We start from the raw sequence: 17,745 nt of genomic DNA on the forward strand, positions 1-17,745 counted from the left end.
CATGTCCCTGCGGCCCTACACTTCTGAACCTGTGTTGATCCCTAGCACAGCTTTAAACAGAGCAGCTTTACGAATGACAGTCATGGTAATGTTCTGACAGGCCAAAGCCCCCAAGCAGGACATCACTTGGAAAGCTACTGTCCTTTGGGAATTGATATGGGTAAGTAGCTGTGAGATTGAAGAAAAAAAGAATTAGCAAGGCCAAAGTTTACAGGCATAGTGACAAGTTCCTGTTAAAATCAGGAACCATCACTTTAATAAATGATAAAAAGAAATGTAGAATATTAACAGAAACATATAATTGGTTAGTATGACCTTTTTAGAGTTCCCTTTTGTATTCTGCCTGTGAGGAATTTCATTGCTCTGTAGGATGTCTGGGTTACCAATAACTTAAGACTTTTTAATAATGGAGTTCAAAATGATAATGGGTGCTGTATTACATTTAATGATAGCCTTGTAACCAATGGGTCATTATCTTAGTTGGATCATCACCTTATAGGAGTCAGAGTCTTAACTTAAAAGGAGCTGCAGAAATTGATGCTAAACTGAAGAATTCATTTTTTGCTTTGGACTCTTACTGCTGAAAGGAGGAACCCTGAAGGTAACTTTTCTCTATAGCTTACAGGTGTTGCAAGATATGAGGGCATACCAATTGTTGTAGATAGTGGCATTATTTAAAGTTGCTCAGCTCCACAGTAAAATACTAGTAGTGTGCCTCAAACCTTCAGAAAAACTGACCTAGTTTCCATTCATTCATGGAAATTGTGAACTTCACTAGGCCTATACTCTAAGGTCTATACAACAGCCTTTGTCATTTTTATTGTTTCATTTCTATATGCAGAGCAAAAGTTGAATATTTGCTTTACTGTGATGTTAGAAACCTTAAAGAGGTTGGGAAACTTTAAAAGAGGTTGGGTGTGATTTGATACATGGGGAAACATCCAACTGGTTTCCTCAGTTTGATATCTGTTAAATTGGCCTCTTTGTTTTCCGAGACAAAACACACACAGGAATATTCTGTTGCGTTTTATTCCTAAATAAGTTAGCGTTCAAGAAAAAAAGTAGCACAAGTTTTGTTGCAGTTATATTTTCCACGTCTGCCTTTTTTTATTTATACAAATTTTGATAAATATGCCCCTTAGTTTCAGTTTCCAGTAAACTAAGAAGCATATTAAATGAGTTTACTAAAATGCAAGGTGATTGTGCAAATGATTATCAAAATTAAACCACTTGATTGTGTGTTTATGTAAATGAAAAATAAATTGTTATGGTGTTTCCAAAATATTAGTAGATCATAGGTCCCCTTAAAGGAACAGTAACACCAAAAAATGAAAGAGCTTTAAAGTAATAAAAATATAATACTGGTAAAACTGGTGTGTTTGCTACAGTAACACTACTATAATTTATATAATAAGCTGCTGTGTAGCCACGGGGGCAGGCATTCAAGCTGGAAAAAAGGAGAAAAGGCACAGGTTACATAGCAGATAACAGATAAGCTCTGTAGAATACAATAGTGTTTTATCTGTTATCTGCTATGTACCTGTGCCTTTTTTCCTTTGAATGGCTGCCTCCATGGCTACATAGCAGCTTATTTATATAAATTATAGTAGACTTTCTGAAGTAAACACACAACTTTTACCAGTGCAGGACAGCAGCACATTATATTTTAGTTACTTTTATACACTTTCATTTTTTGGTGTTACTGTTCCTTTAATTTAGAACTGACACCCTTGGAGGGCGCAAAACAGAGCAGGGGGGGCAACCTAAAGGCTGTTTAGATTGGGATAAATGTTTAATAGAATAAGTAAGGGTAAATGTTTTTTTGCTGCTTTAAATGTTCCTAAAAGCCAAGTAAATAGATGTATAAGGGTGTGAATGGCAGTAAACAGCTACCCCAGAGCCAATGTTAGGCCATAAAGGGAACTTGATGTCAAAAAGTCTAAAATTCTCCTGTATTAAATTAGTCCAATTTAAGTATGCTTTATGTGGGAATGACAAACAGTTCCCAATCTATATTTAGTTATTTATATAAAAACCTGTATGACATTCTAGAACAACCTGTATTTTTTGTCACTATTGATTTATTTTGTAGATATAAATAAATGTACCTTCTTGGTCATTTGAAGTAATATGCATGTCCCCAGCCCAGTAACACTAGCAAACAGGCAATTTGTTTGAATATCAAAATAACGGGACAAATATGGCAGAGCTTGATTAGAAACATTAAGAAATTATTTTGTTTGCTTACAATCAAATAGCATTTTGGTTGATAGGATGCTTAGAAAGCAGATTCTCCTTTGAAAAATACTGAATATTGCTTAAACAAATATTATGAGTATTTCAAAATATTATGACACTCAGTGGCATAACTACTCAATGCCGGGACCCCTGCAAAAAACTCTATTGGACGCAGAGTGTTGGCATAGGTGGTCTTTATGATGGAATACTCAGCACAGCAACTTGTGAGAAAGTTTACTTTTGAATCCCACTGGGATAAAACAGAGCACATGCATACCTCCCAGCTGTCTCAATTTTTGCGGTCTTTTGACAGCTCAACCCGCAGTTCCGGATTCTTACTGAGAAATTTCCCTTTGATCTCCTGCACTGAAGCTAAAAAAGGTACAATTTAATTAAGGCTGATGCCACACGTGGTGTTTTTACGCTGCGTTTTTTCTCAGCCTAAAAACGCCACACAAGCCACACAGCCCCTGACTATGGCGTTTTTCAGCCTAGTACTCGTGACATAGCAAATCCCGTTTCCATGGAGCTAAAAGTGCAAAATAGTAAAAAACGCTGCGTATTTCCACTAGGGCTGCCTTTGTGTATACATAGGAATAGCTTGCTGTGCAAATACTGGCGTATTTCGGCAAACGCTTAAAAAATCCGTGCTAAAGCGTTTTCTAGCGTATTTACGCTTTGTGTGGTTTGCTTCGAGTCTTTTCAAGTTATTTCTATGGATGATGATATCGTGCGTTTTTCAGCCGCCAAGAGAATTAGAAAATACGCAGCATAAAAACGCCACGTGTGGCATCAGCCTTAGGCTGATGCCACACCAGGCGTAGGGCTGATTTTTTCGGCAAGCGGAAAAACGCTTGCCGAAAATTCAGCCCTACGCCTGCTACTTGTGCCTGCACCCGAATGAATGGGATACGCTCGGGTGCAGGCACATGTAGCCGATATACGCAAGAAAACGCGAGACTTTGCATTCTCACTCGTTTTCGTGCGTATATCCGCTACATGTGCCTGCACCCGAGCGTATTCCATTCATTCGGGTGCAGGCACAAGTAGCAGGCGTAGGGCTGAATTTCCGGCAAGCGTTTTTCCGCTTGCCGAAAAAATCAGCCCTACGCCTGGTGTGGCATCAGCCTTAAAGTAGCTTTTAGCAGAGAGCCCAGAAATCTTAACGAGGGTCACCTGCACTTAGAAACATTGTTTCTTGCTTTTAATGAAATAAGTGGGCTTTTGGCAGAGAGCCCAGAGCACTGAGATACAATTGTAACTAATAAGCTAAACAGGTCTATTGGGGGAACTGAGACTTGCATTTTAAAGGGCAATTTCACATTTTGCAGCAAAACTGTAGTAACACATAAGACAGGACCCCAAATGCCCCAGAAATGTGTTCAAACGTTAAATAACCTGCCAAATTTGGTCAAATGGGAGTGGTATTTAGAGGGTGTGGTCGCAAAAATGGGCATGGTCAAAAATTTGCCGGGCTGCGTGCAGCATTTGTTTTTGTGCCTCTTCCCGTTTTAAAAATGTTGGGAGTTATGCACATGTCACAGTGTGGAAAACCAAGAAGAAAAAAGGTGGAAGGAAGAGACAAAGAGAAAACCAACAGAGTGCAGTAATACAACAGCATAAAGCCACTGAAAACACACTTTAACAAAATGCACAGTGCCACCTTGTGGCTGTTTTATATATACACCAAGTTTAAGCATGAATGCTGTCGCATATATATTTAAACACAAAGTAGCAAACTCACTTGGACCCCCGCCCTGAGGAGTCCTCCCTTTGCTCTGACATGTTCCCCACGACACCCACTACTCACCTATAAATACCCTCTCCCCACCCACTCTCCTTCCTGGAAGCCGGCTCGGAGCATGGATTTGCATGAAAATGGAGAAAGCAGATCCTGTTTTGTCACTGATGACATTATACAGTTTAGACACTGACCAAAAGGGGTGGGCAAGGCAAGTGGGAAAAAGAGTTGATGCTATTTATATTTGAGGCTGTACATGCTAAAATGGTAGTAATTTTCAAAATAGCACTATATATGCCCATTTAAAGGTCAATACTTTTTTTCAGCCTATGCCGGCCATTTAGAAATATATTTTCTTTTATACCACACTCAAAAAAACCTCTGTCACTGCATGACTAGTAGGACTGGGTTTTGTGAGAGCATGTGACTAAATTTTAAATGTATCTCCTAGTATGATTGATAATAATATTCTTCTTTTGCTTTTGCCCTTTCAGGAATTGCCGTCTGCTCTCCCCTGACCCTCGATTGCACCCCAGTTTAATCAGAAAATGAATCTCCTTGTCATATTTCTCCACTTCATTGGTGCATCCTTTGCCCTTCCAGTCAGTAAATAATAATATCCTCAGCTATATCCATATTTTCATTAATGTTTAGTTCACCTAATATTCTGTTTGCTTTGGTTTTAGCTTGGTGTGCAGCGGCTCCTTTCTGCAAGCAACAGCAATGAGGTTCGTTTTTTTATAAAAGTACCAGAAGGAGAAACTAATTACTTTACTTTCAGACCTTTTCAATCGCAAGGCTGTTTCTGCAATGCATTTCAATAGTTTTGCAAACCTGACTAATATAGCAAAAAGTAAGCATTTACTTTGTATTCTATAGATATGTTCTTACCTTCCACACACACGTGGTTACATTTGAAACCCAAGATTTATTGGACGTCATTATGAAGCTAATTCTTTTTTTTTTTCTTTTTTTTTGCTTATTTGATTAATAACTAGCTTGGAAAATGTTGAGGGCAATACCTGTATTTTATCCTGTTCATTTCCTTGGTGATAGAGCCAGAACAATCTTTTAAAAAACTTTACTGGCCTTTTGCAAAGGAGCATTTTTTACCTAAAACACTGCATTCACTGAAAATACTAAATACATGCTGAAATCCAGCATTTATCATTATTAAGATGCGTAATGTAGTGTATCACAGGTTGTATCAACTTTTGTATTAATAGTGGAATTAACCCTTTATTGAAGACACCAGGGTGGTGCCCTGACCCAGCTTCGCCCCTTTATCTCCAACTCACCCTGGCTCTTCTTCTGACCTGCCCCGTCTCTGCCGCCTCAACACACTTTCAACTATGGGTTCCATAGCTTGGATAGGCCCTATGTTAATCTGCCACACTTTTTATTTTAAAACAATGTAATTAGCAATAAAGAGTCAATTAGCTTTTATGATTTACATTTGACATAATACTATTTTTTTCCCACTGGATCCCATGTCAAGTAGTGGTTGTTAAACATGGGCTTACATTTGTTTCTAATATGCAGGGGCAGTGAATAAAATGATTATGGATATCTTAAGATAATAACAATAAATGGATTTAGGTGACCCGCCCATAACTTGTCCAACAATAAACTCCAGATATATATACTGCATCAACAGCACTAATCAATTAATAAATAACACAGAGAATGAGCGCTGGGTAGGAAAGTGTTAGAATTCATTGGAGGTACTTTGGCACATCCCTACACTACATGGACTGACTGTATTTCTTTTTAAAATATAACACATGTGATTTGGTGATCATAAATTAAACAAGTGACATTGTAGTTCTTTGTTTCTAGGTTGTGATGGGAATGGTTGATCCTGCTCTGTATCAGGTAAAAATTAAAGACTGTTTCATTATCACACTGCTTTTAACACAGTACACAGCAGAAGCAAGCATTAGGGCAGATATGATTCTAAGAAGGGAAACACTGAGGGAAAAACAAAAAATATGTTAGTAAGCAAAGTATGCACTAAATGTACTCTTAACAACAAGTATTATAGTATTAAGTATATATTTAGGTACTGTTTTCAATACAACACAACACTTATATTTTGAACTCATTTATTTTGCACAGGGTGGCGCACTAAATGCTCTTGGTACCGGAGTCTTGCAAAAACAGCTGCAGTCCAAAATTCCAGGTTTGACACAAATCCAACATGGTGCCCGTACTCCAAATCTACAAAATCTTATTCCTTTGCAAAAGATGGTGCCGAATGCGGGGACTCCCTTTTTAATAATGGATGGAGTATTGCAGGCACCTTATCAAAATCAGCAACACCCTAATCAGGTAAGTAGCACAGATACTTTTTACATTAGTGTGACCAGTGCCTTGGTTGTATTATCATTAAACTGGCTTCATATTTTAAAAGGTTGATAGATCACTGGCACTTTTAGTAATTTTAAAAAGTGGTTTCAAACAATGACCCCCTTCTTAGTTTTAAATTTGCAATATACCCTTTTCATTTGTCTGTATGAAATGAATATTCCATCTATTTTCCTAACAAATAGCATCTTATGTTATATGGAAAGAGCTCCTTGGGTCTTTTCATAACAGCTTCACATCATAGTTGCCACTTAGGTCATCCATTTCAGTCATCTGCAATAAAAATAACATATATAATAAAAATATTTTACAGTGACTCTAGGGTTGCCACCTTTGCTAGTGGCTAAATCCAATCAAAGAAGGGGTGATGGAATTAGGGGTGGGGCAGTGACGCTGTTGGTTGGGATGATGATGTCAAGGGGAGGCACAATGATGTCAGACAGGGTTATTGCATCACTTAGATGCACTTGACTGAATTTCTGTACAGTTTTCTCAGTGTTATAAATTAGACAGAAAGTTTTGAACTGAACAACCCTTTGAAAAACTAGGATATCCAGTTCAAAACAGGACAGGTGGCAAGCTTAGCTCTGTCTATATTCTGTATCTATATTCTGTTTCATGATTAATTCCAATTCTTTAATTAAAGGCATGAGATCTATCATATAGAAAACAGTTATCTAGAAAACAGTTATCCAGAAAGCAATTCTTATTTAGAAAAACAATTCCTCATTTTTGAATGATTTGCTTTATCTTTCTGTAATAATAATTAACTGTACTTAATGATAGCTAAATCATGTTGAAGAAAAAAAATCAGAGTATCTTAAATTTATGTATTATTTATAGTATTGTAAATGTTTTATTTATTGGTCAGATTATTGTTTGGATTTCACAAGACTGAAACACGAACAGCTGAAAATCCGAATAGCCCTAATAAATCAAACAGGTGGCAACTGGGTATATTTATCATGCTGTGTAAAAAGTGGAATGAAGCATTACTGGTGATGTTGCCCAGGGCAACCAATCAGCCATTAGATTTCAACAGTTAGAAAAGAAAAGCATCTGATTGGCTGCTATGAGCAACATCACTGGTAATGTTTCACTCCACTTTTTGCACAGCATGATAAATATAACTCTAAGTGACTCTACAGGAAGACATTTTTTAAAATTAGTTATTTTCCTTCAACAGATGATGCTGTATGTTGTTTCTTATGGATTATCCCCCAAGCAAGGCCAGGTAAGGAACATGATAAGGTATTTAACTTGAATAAGGCTTGCCACCTGGCCAGTATTTTACTGGCCGTTAAAAATGATGCTTAATGCCAATGTTATTAATAGGAAAGAAAGATAAAAATATAGGGTGGCTGGTATTTTTTTCCAAAAAAAGGTGGTAACCCTAGCTTGAATACATATTGCTTATTGTTAAGGCAAATGGCTGTTAGCATTCTGATCTGATAAAGGGACACTTTGTTGGATTTTTTGTTTGGCTTAATAAACCACAGGGGTTATTCTTCCCTTTCATTGCCATTGGCATGCAGGTACCATCCTTTATTCAGAATTCTGCAGCTGCCATAGCTGCACATACAAAGCTTTAATATTGTTCATATGTTGAAACATGTTTTACATTAGCTCTGCCATATTTATTTTGTTAAAATAACATCATATTATAATCATTTATGAAGGGCTAATATATTCCTCAGCACTGTAAATAATGCTACATAATACAGACAAATTGCTATACTATAGGTGTATTGAGGACCTGTAACATAATAAAAAATGTAATTTTAAAAAAAGTAAACATTTTTAATTTGTTTTATATGTGCAGATTTCTAGGGATATGCATTTTTATCATTGTTTTATTTCAACAACAGATTGGAGCCGTACCACCACACGAAACAGGAACCCAACAGCTCCCTGAACAGGTAAAAAGACTACTTTATGGAAAGCTTGTTTGGGGCAAAAAATAATATATTTCTGGTGAAATATGACAATAATAAGGAAAGCTTTCTCAGCATAACTGCCTTTTGTTAAGATGATGGAACTATGTGCCACTGTTATCATCACTGTACAAACCAATGTATCTCTAAAGAGATTTACATTCTGAATAAAAAATCAGTGTAGGATGCTTCAGATGGGGCACATTTATAAACATTGGGCAAATTTGCGCCTGGGCAGTAACCTATAGTAACTTATAGCAACCTATCAGTGATAGCCTTTTTCAACCAGCTGAAGGTACAACAATGAAGGCAAAATATCTTATTGGTTGCCATGAGTTACTGCCCAGGTGCATTTTTGCCCAAAGATTATAAATGACCCCCCCCTCACTGTCTTCCCCATGTAGCCAAGGAATCATCTCCAGATACCGAACAAAGGGATATATTTATCACGCTGTCTAAAAAGTGGAGTGAAGCATTGCTGGTGATGTTGCCCAGGGCAACCAATCAGCAATTAGATTTCAACAGTTAGAAAATCAAAGCAAAGCATCTGATTGGCTTGTATGAGCAACATCACCGGTGATGTCTTACTCCACTTTTTACACAGTATGATAAATATACCCTTTTGTGTACATTCTGTCCCATGATTCCCTGCATATGATAAGTACAGCAAGTCATCTTTGTCTAATATAAACATTAACAGGAATACATCCCTTGATTCTACAACTATTTCTAGAGCTGGCCAGAAATACACAGTTGTCTTCTGCATGAAATTTATGCTCAGACAAACCAAAAAACTGGGTCAACCAATTTAGCATAGGTAGTAGGTCAGTGGTAAGCAGTACATAAACTTCCACCAATTTTTCCCAAGTCTGCTTACACACCATTTGCCTGTTTTCTTTTCATAACCCTTTTAAGTGAATGTGAAGAATTTACCTTGCATAAGAAACTACATAACAAAGTGGACATGGCACATGTTCACTACATTTTTGAAAAAGGTGCTGCTTTTACTTTGGTCCCTTGAGGCAATACACAGTGTTAGAAACATGCTGGATCACTGATGTTTTTCACAACTTTATAAACAGATGTCTATGAAGATTCTCATTCATCCAGGTCATGATATACAGTATCTAGTAGAATTAAGTCTAAAACCACTGGACTTTTCTGAGTTTTTCTTGAAAACGTTTCACCACTCATCCGAGTGGCTTCTTCAGTTCAAATGACTGGTAGGGAATTCCCCGTTATTTAAACTCTTGATGGTAGTAGAGTCACAGACATCCAATCACAATGGCTCCATTGAACTTGTTCAGTTAGGTGTTAGCTGAAACTGACAGGTGTAAGAAGGTATTATCCAATCACAATGGTACCAAGATTCTCATTGATGAAGGTGTTAATCCTTCAAAGCACATGAATGGAAGTGTGAACTGTTGTGAAACTGCCGGGGTAAGGATTAATTAAAGAACACGAGGTTCCAGCCTTCACCAAACACATAAACTCGGTGGACAAAAACATCACGTTCACAAGGGAAGATGTGAAAGACAGCAAACTGGCTTTTTTGGACTGTGCTATAGTTATCAAAGAGGGGAGGGACCTGGATATTGAAGTATACAGGAAACCCACCCACACAGACCAGTACTTGCTGTTTGATTCCCACCACCCTTTGGAACATAAACTGGGTGTAATTAGGACTCTACATCATCGGGCTGAAACTGTGGCATCCAATGCAGAGGCTAAGGAGAAAGAATATAAACATCTAAAAGGAGTTCTGAAAACTTGTGGGTACCCAGACTGGGCCTTCATCAAAACCAAATCAAAGACCAGCAGAAAGACCAGACCTACAAACGGAAGGGAGGAACACAGCAGGCGAAACAACATAGTCATCCCATATGTTGCTGGAACATCAGAAAAACTTAGGCGAATTTTCAACAAACATCGCATTCCTGTGTTTTTCAAACCCAGCAACACCCTGAGACAAAAGCTGGTGCACCCGAAAGACCCAACACCCAAGCACATGAAAAGTAATGTGGTCTATGCTGTCCAGTGTAGTGAAGAGTGCTCAGACTTATACATTGGGGAGACAAAACAACCTCTCTGTAAGAGAATGGCCCAACATAGGCGGGCAAACTCCTCAGGACAAGACTCAGCAGTCTATCTACACCTCAAAGAAAAAGGTCACTCTTTTGAGGACAGTAATGTGCATATTTTGGACCGAGAGGACAGATGGTTTGAAAGAGGTGTGAAAGAGGCCATTTATGCCAGCCTGGAAAAACCATCCCTGAACAGAGGAGGGGGCCTGAGACACCGCTTGTCACCAACATACAATGGCACGTTAACATCCTTACCCCGGCAGTTTCACAACAGTTCACACTTCCAGTCATGTACTTTGAAGAATTAACACCTTCATCAATGAGAATCTTGGTACCATTGTGATTGGATCATACCTTCTTACACCTGTCAGTTTCAGCTAACACCTAACTGAACAAGTTCAATGGAACCATTGTGATTGGATGTCTGTGACTCTACTACCATCAAGAGTTTAAATAACGGTGAATTCCCTACCAGTCATTTGAACTGAAGAAGCCACTCGCATGAGTGGTGAAACGTTTTCAAGAAAAACTCAGAAAAGTCCAGTTGTTTTAGACTTAATTCTACTAGATACTGTTTATAAACAGACTCCAATATGAAAATCAAAAATTATATGCTTAGGAGCCTAGAGCATGGAAACATTGTTGTTATTCTATATAGCAAATATGGATTTAAAAAATGGTTGGCAACATTTTTCATGCAGTGATATTTATGAAATTAGGTGCTAGGATGCTTTGTGCCACAGTTAAATGGAGACGCAGCCAATCCAGAAATGATTCCTTTTGGTGGTCTTCAACTTCCCACTAAAGCCCCCGATGTTCCTCAGGCTTTTGGAGAAAACCGTGCTCTTGAATCACTGAATCTGGAAGTCAAGGTATCAAATTCTAATAAAAGTTATGAATAACAGTATATGAATATCTTTGCTCTACTTCTATGTGCAGCAATGCACATTTATACAAAACACAGCAGTTCAGAATTTAGCAGAACAAGCAGGGCAATACTTTGATGTACAGAATGGACATTTCATGATGTACTGTTCCATAAATGATAATCTTAAAAAGTTGGGTTGTTTGAACTTGACATTACAGTTCCATGACCTTTATAAAATAACTTTGTCATTGGACATGTACAGTATATATCACAGAACACCTTGATGATCTTTAATAGACATTTTAAATCACAGAACAGGGTACATACAGTAATCCTCTACATATACTGTATTAAGGGTGCTATGTGGTGTGAGAAATTATAGAAAAAAGCCCCCCACCCCATCGAATTAGCATGTTGTAATTGTGCTTGAAATGATGAAGTATCTATATAGTTAAATTATTTAAATTTACTGCTTGTTCTATTTCATTAGACCTTTCTTGTATTTCTAACCCTTTAAGGCTGTGTGCTACACTTATGTTAAAGGGATATTGTTGCCAAATAAATATTTACATTGGCCTGAAAACAATGTATACAATAAAACAGTGTTTAACTGTCATATATATATGTCTAACTATTTATAAAGCGTTGCTAGGATATGCAGCACTGCTTATTTTTCCAATATAGAAAAGTACACACAGTGGGGAAATCCATTATACTAAATATAACTATACAAAGATTAAGTGCCTTGTGGTAAACAAATATACTGTAGGAAGGTCCCTTCTCTGTACAGCTAAAGGTAGCCATACACAGGCCGATAAAAGCTTTCAACAGTCTTAGTCAGCAGTTTATTGGCCCATGTATGGGGCCTTAAAATAACTGATTTCTGGCCAAAAATCAGCCAAATGTCAACCACATTTAAAAATCCTGTTGGGATAAGGAGTGCATCGGCATGTTGATATGGCCTCTATCTCGGCAATATAATTTTGATCAGGATCGAGATCGGGATCAAGCCAATATTGCCCACCATAAGGTAGGCATATCAGGAAAAGAGCCCCCCACTTGGTGACCCTACCAACTTAGTGTATCTTTAAGTGCATGGCAATTTAAGTGTAAGTGGGTGGATAACATACAGGCAAAACTAGAACTGCAAAATAGAACAAACTTTTCCAAGACTGAACCACATAATATTGAAACAACTAAGAGAGTGTTCCCTATGGAGGAATTCAGGCATTAATATGCCCTGCCTTGCTTTATGGCAAGGATTTTAGATATGCTTTCAGTATAGCAGGATCAGATTAGATAGGATTAGCTAGAGAGTTAATGAGATAAGGATGGCTGGCTAAGGGAGGGTACACAGAAGTATACCGTATATATATATATATATATATATATATATACAGAGTCCACAAAATTTTCAGCACACCAAACCCGTAATATATATCACCTGGGTGCTACCTCCATGTGTCTAATTATCCAGAAGTCCAAGAATTGGGTGCACACCAGGATATTTTTTAAAAATTAAAACGTTACTTTTATTTAAACATGCTGTTAAAACAGGCCAACGTTTCGGTCTCCTCCTAAGACCATAATCATGCCTGTTTTAACAGCATGTTTAAATAAAAGTAATGTTTTAATTTTTAAAAAATATCCTGGTGTGCACCCAATTCTTGGACTTCTATATATATATTTATATATATATATATATATATATATCTTACCTCAGGATTACTTTAAAATTGCGCCTCTTTAATAATATAACTGAAAAATAATGATGAAGTAAAATACAAATCATTACAGATATATTTCTCTATATGTCTCTAAACACAGCCACATTTCACTACTTAAATGTTCTATAATTGATTACTTGGATGTACTGTATTGCTCCATAATGTACAGTGTTTCTACATAAGCACTTAAAATATTGTTTCACATATGGTTTGAGCAAATTGTTTTGGGGGAAATTATAATAATATACTATATCAGAACAAAAATAATAAAATTAATCTTTTTTAATAAACTCAAATCAACTTTCTAAAAACCTTTTAAAGTCTATAAATATGAAGCTTGCACATGCAATTCAATTGTGGTTTACAAAATAATTTTCTTACTTATTCTTACTATCATTTAGGTTTACCCAGATAATGCTGAGGCACCGCAATTACCCTAATGCTAAATTCCAATAGTAAGTATTTTTACTCTATATTTTAAATACAAATACAGGTATAGTCCATACAAATTAGGGTATGGTAAGTGCATAAATCACCTTTATTTTTTAACACTGCTCTCGGGCATTTTCATTTTCCCCTGTCTTATTTATGTGTGTTTAACATACATTTACAGCTGTATGAGTTGGTTGCTCCACTGCAAAAGTGTGCAGTTGGTTCTTGGGAGCAAGAATTTGTTGTTTTTCTCAAATTATAGGGTTGTATATTAATAGAAGATCAAATTCTCCTAGTCTATTTGCTCATAATAAACACACAGATGTTAACAACATCATGCTACCTGTAACAGTGCTTGACTTGGTGCAAAAAAAGTGAAGGAATGCCACATGTAGCACGGTATGCCTAAAATCCTTTCCCATAATTATAAGCCATAACCACTGTTATAATAAGCATTTCAACTACTTTAAAGCAAAGCCACTTTGCTATTTACTTCTAATGAACAGTTTGATGCACTATATCAGTGGTGGGCAAACTTGTTAGTCAACTGAGCCAAATATCAACAAAATTGTTGAGCCAAATTTTATGGAATTTACGGAAGTTACTGTTGCTCATGAGACTGCAGACTGTCACTGGCTCAGTGAGCCTCCCCTGCACTGCGTATCCCGCCCCCCGCCTGTGCCTCGTTTCCCATAGCCCAAAGACCACCCCCTCCTGCCGTTATTTGCTACGGGCGACGACAATGCGATCTTACTGTACGTGCGAGCGCGCACCAGGAAAAGCCAAATTCAAGGGGCAAAAGAGCCGCTTGTGGCTCGCGAGCCGCGGTTTGCCGACCGCTGCCCTATATGCCCTAAAGTGAAAATAGTGCATAAGAATTTTCCTGCCTGCCAATTCAGCTTCTGCAAACACTGTGCCATGCCTGTACATTGCATGTTGTAACACAACCCCAGCATATTTTACATAATCCCCACAATATTTAATATACATCATCCCCTCTCACTGTTCCTTAATCTGCTACCATTCTATACATTTTCTCTATTTGTGTCCCCTATTTTCTTCTTTTCTTCTGTTCTCTATAACCCCCTCCTTATCTTTATACACTTTGCCATTTGGTTTCCCAGCAATCTTCTCCCATTTTATCTTCTACATGCTCATTGCACTTTTTAACCTCTGGAATTCAAAGCTCTTGCTAATTTTCCTTAAACGGGTTATGAAATATGAAAAGAACAAAAAATTGTGAAAAATGTTTCAAAATATGCATTATCCTATTCAGTGTAGCTACATGTCACCCACTTTATAAAGTCTGCTTTGCCCTTTGTTCCAAGCATGTGATGTAACAAGAAAACAGAATAAAAACAAACTTCTTTTTCTTTCTGGGTAGGCATTGCTACACCCATCTCCCCTAGGGTTGCCACCCGGCCTGTATTTTCCCCAGCCTTGCCAGTAAACCACCAGCCTGGGTTGGTATTACAAATATACCAGCAACGTTCTTGATAAATTTGTAATAACTAGTCGATCCACCCCTTTCTTCCCTTCCAAGTATTTATAATAACCAAATCCCCTACAGATTTCATGCTTGATGACATGCCCTTTGATATTAGACTCCTCCCATTTACACCACAATCCGCCCCCCCACCTTGGCCAGTATAGTTTATATAAAAAAGTGCCAACCCTAGTCTTACCAGTACATAACATATCACATATATACTCTGTAGTGTCTAGAAAATATAATCACTTAAAACTGGCAATAAATAATCAGAATTGTTTTAAAGACTGTTCAGCTTGTTTTGCAATAAAGTTGTGTTAGATATAATTAAATAATTTTATTTTGGTTTACATTCAAGGGATGTTGCTGTTACTGAACAACCCAGCAGCCATGTCTACCTGTGTGATATATAACGCCAACTTGGTCCTTCCTTAACTTTCCAAGCAAAATGCCATGCCTATTTGTCATTCATTAAAAATATTTAAAAAACAGTCTTTTGGGTACAATCTATTTTCTACTCTAAGAAACATGCAATGCTTTGTTTGTATTGTTCTGCACTATAACATAATAAATATAACGCTATCATTAAACAGAATAGAAATAGAGATGGAAAGGGATATTGCAGCTAGGAGTAAAAAGAATCCAAAATTATTTTTTAATTATGTGAATAGTGAAAAAATTAAGCAAGAAGGGGTGGGAACCTTATTATCACGGGGGGTAAGTTGGTTGATGAGAACGGGAAAAAAGCAGAAATTTTGAACTCTTATTTTTCATCTGTCTATACATCTGAGGAGCCAGATAATGAAGGCTTCCCTTGTAATATGCCCAGTTCTAGTAATTTAGCTACTGGCGCATGGGTCACTCGGGAGGAAATTTAAAAGAGACTTGAACATGTAAAGGTAAACAAAGGTCCAGGACCGGATGGGATTCATCCCAGGGTATTAAATGAGCTGAGCCCTGTGATTGCCAAACATCTTCACTTAATTTTTCAGGATTCGTTGAGGTCTGGCATGGTGCCGAGAGACTGGCGGATTGCTAATGTGGTGCTGTTATTTAAAAAGGGATCCCGTTCTCAGCCTGAAAACTATAGGCCTGTTAGTCTGACATCAGTAGTAGGAAAACTTTTGGAAGGGGTAATAAGGGATAGGGTACTTGAATACATTGCAGTTCACAATACTATAAGTTTGTGCCAGCATGGTTTTATGCATAACAGATCTTGCCAGACTAATTTAGTCGCCTTTTATGAGGAGGTGAGCAGGAACCTCGATGCTGGAATGGCAGTTGATGTCATCTACTTGGACTTTGCTAAAGCGTTTGATACAGTACCTCACATTGAGGGATATTGGCCTAGAACATAATATCTGTAATTGGATAGAGAACTGTCTGAAGGATAGATTACAAAGAGTGGTGGTAAATGGAACATTTTCTAATTGGGCCAGTGTTGTTAGTGGAGTACCGCAGGGTTTAGTCCTTGGTCCTTTGCTTTTTAACTTGTTTATTAATGACCTGGAGGTGGGCATAGACAGTACTGTTTGTATTTTTGTTGATGACACAAAATTGTGCAAAACTATAAGTTCCATGCAGGATGCTGCCGCTTTGCAGAGAGATTTGACAAAATTGGAAAACTGGGCAGCAAACTGGAAAATGAGGTTCAATGTCAACAAGTGCAAAGTTATACACTTTGGTAGAAATAATATAAGCGAACTATCTACTGAATGGTAGTGTGTTGCGGGTATCCTTAATGGAGAAGGATCTAGGGGTTTTTGTAGATAACAAGTTGTCTAATTCCAGGCAGTGTCATTCTGTGGCTACTAAAGCAAATAAAGTGCTGTCTTGTATAAAAAAGGGCATTGACTCAAGGGATGAGAACATAATTTTGCCTCTATAGGTCCCTGGTAAGGCCTCACCTTGAGTATGTGGTGCAGTTTTGGGCTCCAGTCCTTAAGAAGGATATTAATGAGCTGGAGAGAGTGCAGAGACGTGCAACTACAGTGGTGTGAAAAACTATTTGCCCCCTTCCTGATTTCTTATTCTTTTGCATGTTTGTCACAGTTAAATGTTTCTGCTCATCAAAAACCGTTAACTATTAGTCAAAGATAACATAATTGAACACAAAATGCAGTTTTTAAATGAAGGTTTACGTTATTAAGGGAGAAAAAAAACTCCAAATCTACATGGCCCTGTGTGAAAAAGTGATTGCCCCCCTTGTTAAAAAATAACTTAACTGTAGTTTATCACACCTGAGTTCAATTTCTGTAGTCACCCCCAGGCCTGATTACTGCCACACCTGTTTCAATCAATAAATCAATTAAATAGGAGCTACCTGACACAGAGAAGTAGACCAAAAGCACCTCAAAAGCTAGACATCATGCCAAGATCCAAAGAAATTCAGGAACAAATGAGAACAAAAGTAATTGAGATCTATCAGTCTGGTAAAGGTTATAAAGCCATTTCTAAAGCTTTGGGACTCCAGCGAACCACAGTGAGAGCCATTATCCACAAATGGCAAAAACATGGAACAGTGGTGAACCTTCCCAGGAGTGGCCGGCCAACCAAAATTACCCCAAGAGCGCAGAGACAACTCATCCGAGAGGCCACAAAAGACCCCAGGACAACATCTAAAGAACTGCAGGCCTCACTTGCCTCAATTAAGGTCAGTGTTCACGACTCCACCATAAGAAAGAGACTGGGCAAAAACGGCCTGCATGGCAGATTTCCAAGGCGCAAACCACTTTTAAGCAAAAAGCATTAAGGCTCATCTCAATTTTGCTAAAAACATCTCAATGATTGCCAAGACTTTTGGGAAAATATCTTGTGGACCGACGAGACAAAAGTTGAACTTTTTGGAAGGTGCGTGTCCCGCTA

The 17,745-nt window shown here is 37.7% G+C and overlaps 1 protein-coding gene across 2 annotated transcripts; it reads left to right on the plus strand.

Moving 5' to 3' along the window:
- Positions 1 to 358: 358 nt before the first annotated feature.
- odam (odontogenic, ameloblast associated) lies at positions 359 to 15,371 on the plus strand. Of its 2 annotated transcripts, none has more exons than XM_012957733.2 (10): positions 359 to 601; positions 4,474 to 4,581; positions 4,666 to 4,707; positions 5,819 to 5,854; positions 6,098 to 6,310; positions 7,533 to 7,580; positions 8,215 to 8,265; positions 11,084 to 11,236; positions 13,361 to 13,414; positions 15,239 to 15,371. In XM_012957733.2, exons 2-9 carry the CDS (start codon positions 4,528 to 4,530, stop codon positions 13,397 to 13,399), a joined length of 636 nt encoding a protein of 211 aa, XP_012813187.1. In that variant the 5' UTR covers positions 359 to 601; positions 4,474 to 4,527; the 3' UTR covers positions 13,400 to 13,414; positions 15,239 to 15,371.
- Positions 15,372 to 17,745: the final 2,374 nt, after the last annotated feature.

This window comes from Xenopus tropicalis, chromosome 1 (genome assembly GCF_000004195.4).
Source record: "Xenopus tropicalis strain Nigerian chromosome 1, UCB_Xtro_10.0, whole genome shotgun sequence".
Lineage (NCBI taxonomy): Eukaryota > Metazoa > Chordata > Amphibia > Anura > Pipidae > Xenopus > Xenopus tropicalis.

What these genes read in the sequence shown, in the direction of transcription:
- odam (XM_012957733.2), top strand. Translation starts at nt 4,528, where the DNA reads ATGAATCTCCTTGTCATATTTCTCCACTTCATTGGTGCATCCTTTGCC. An exon ending in CTGCAAGCAACAGCAATGAG is followed by an intron (nt 4,708 to 5,818) that starts GTTCGTTTTTTT and finishes CTTTGTTTCTAG; the next exon opens with GTTGTGATGGGAATGGTTGA. An exon ending in CACTGAATCTGGAAGTCAAG is followed by an intron (nt 11,237 to 13,360) that starts GTATCAAATTCT and finishes ACTATCATTTAG; the next exon opens with GTTTACCCAGATAATGCTGA.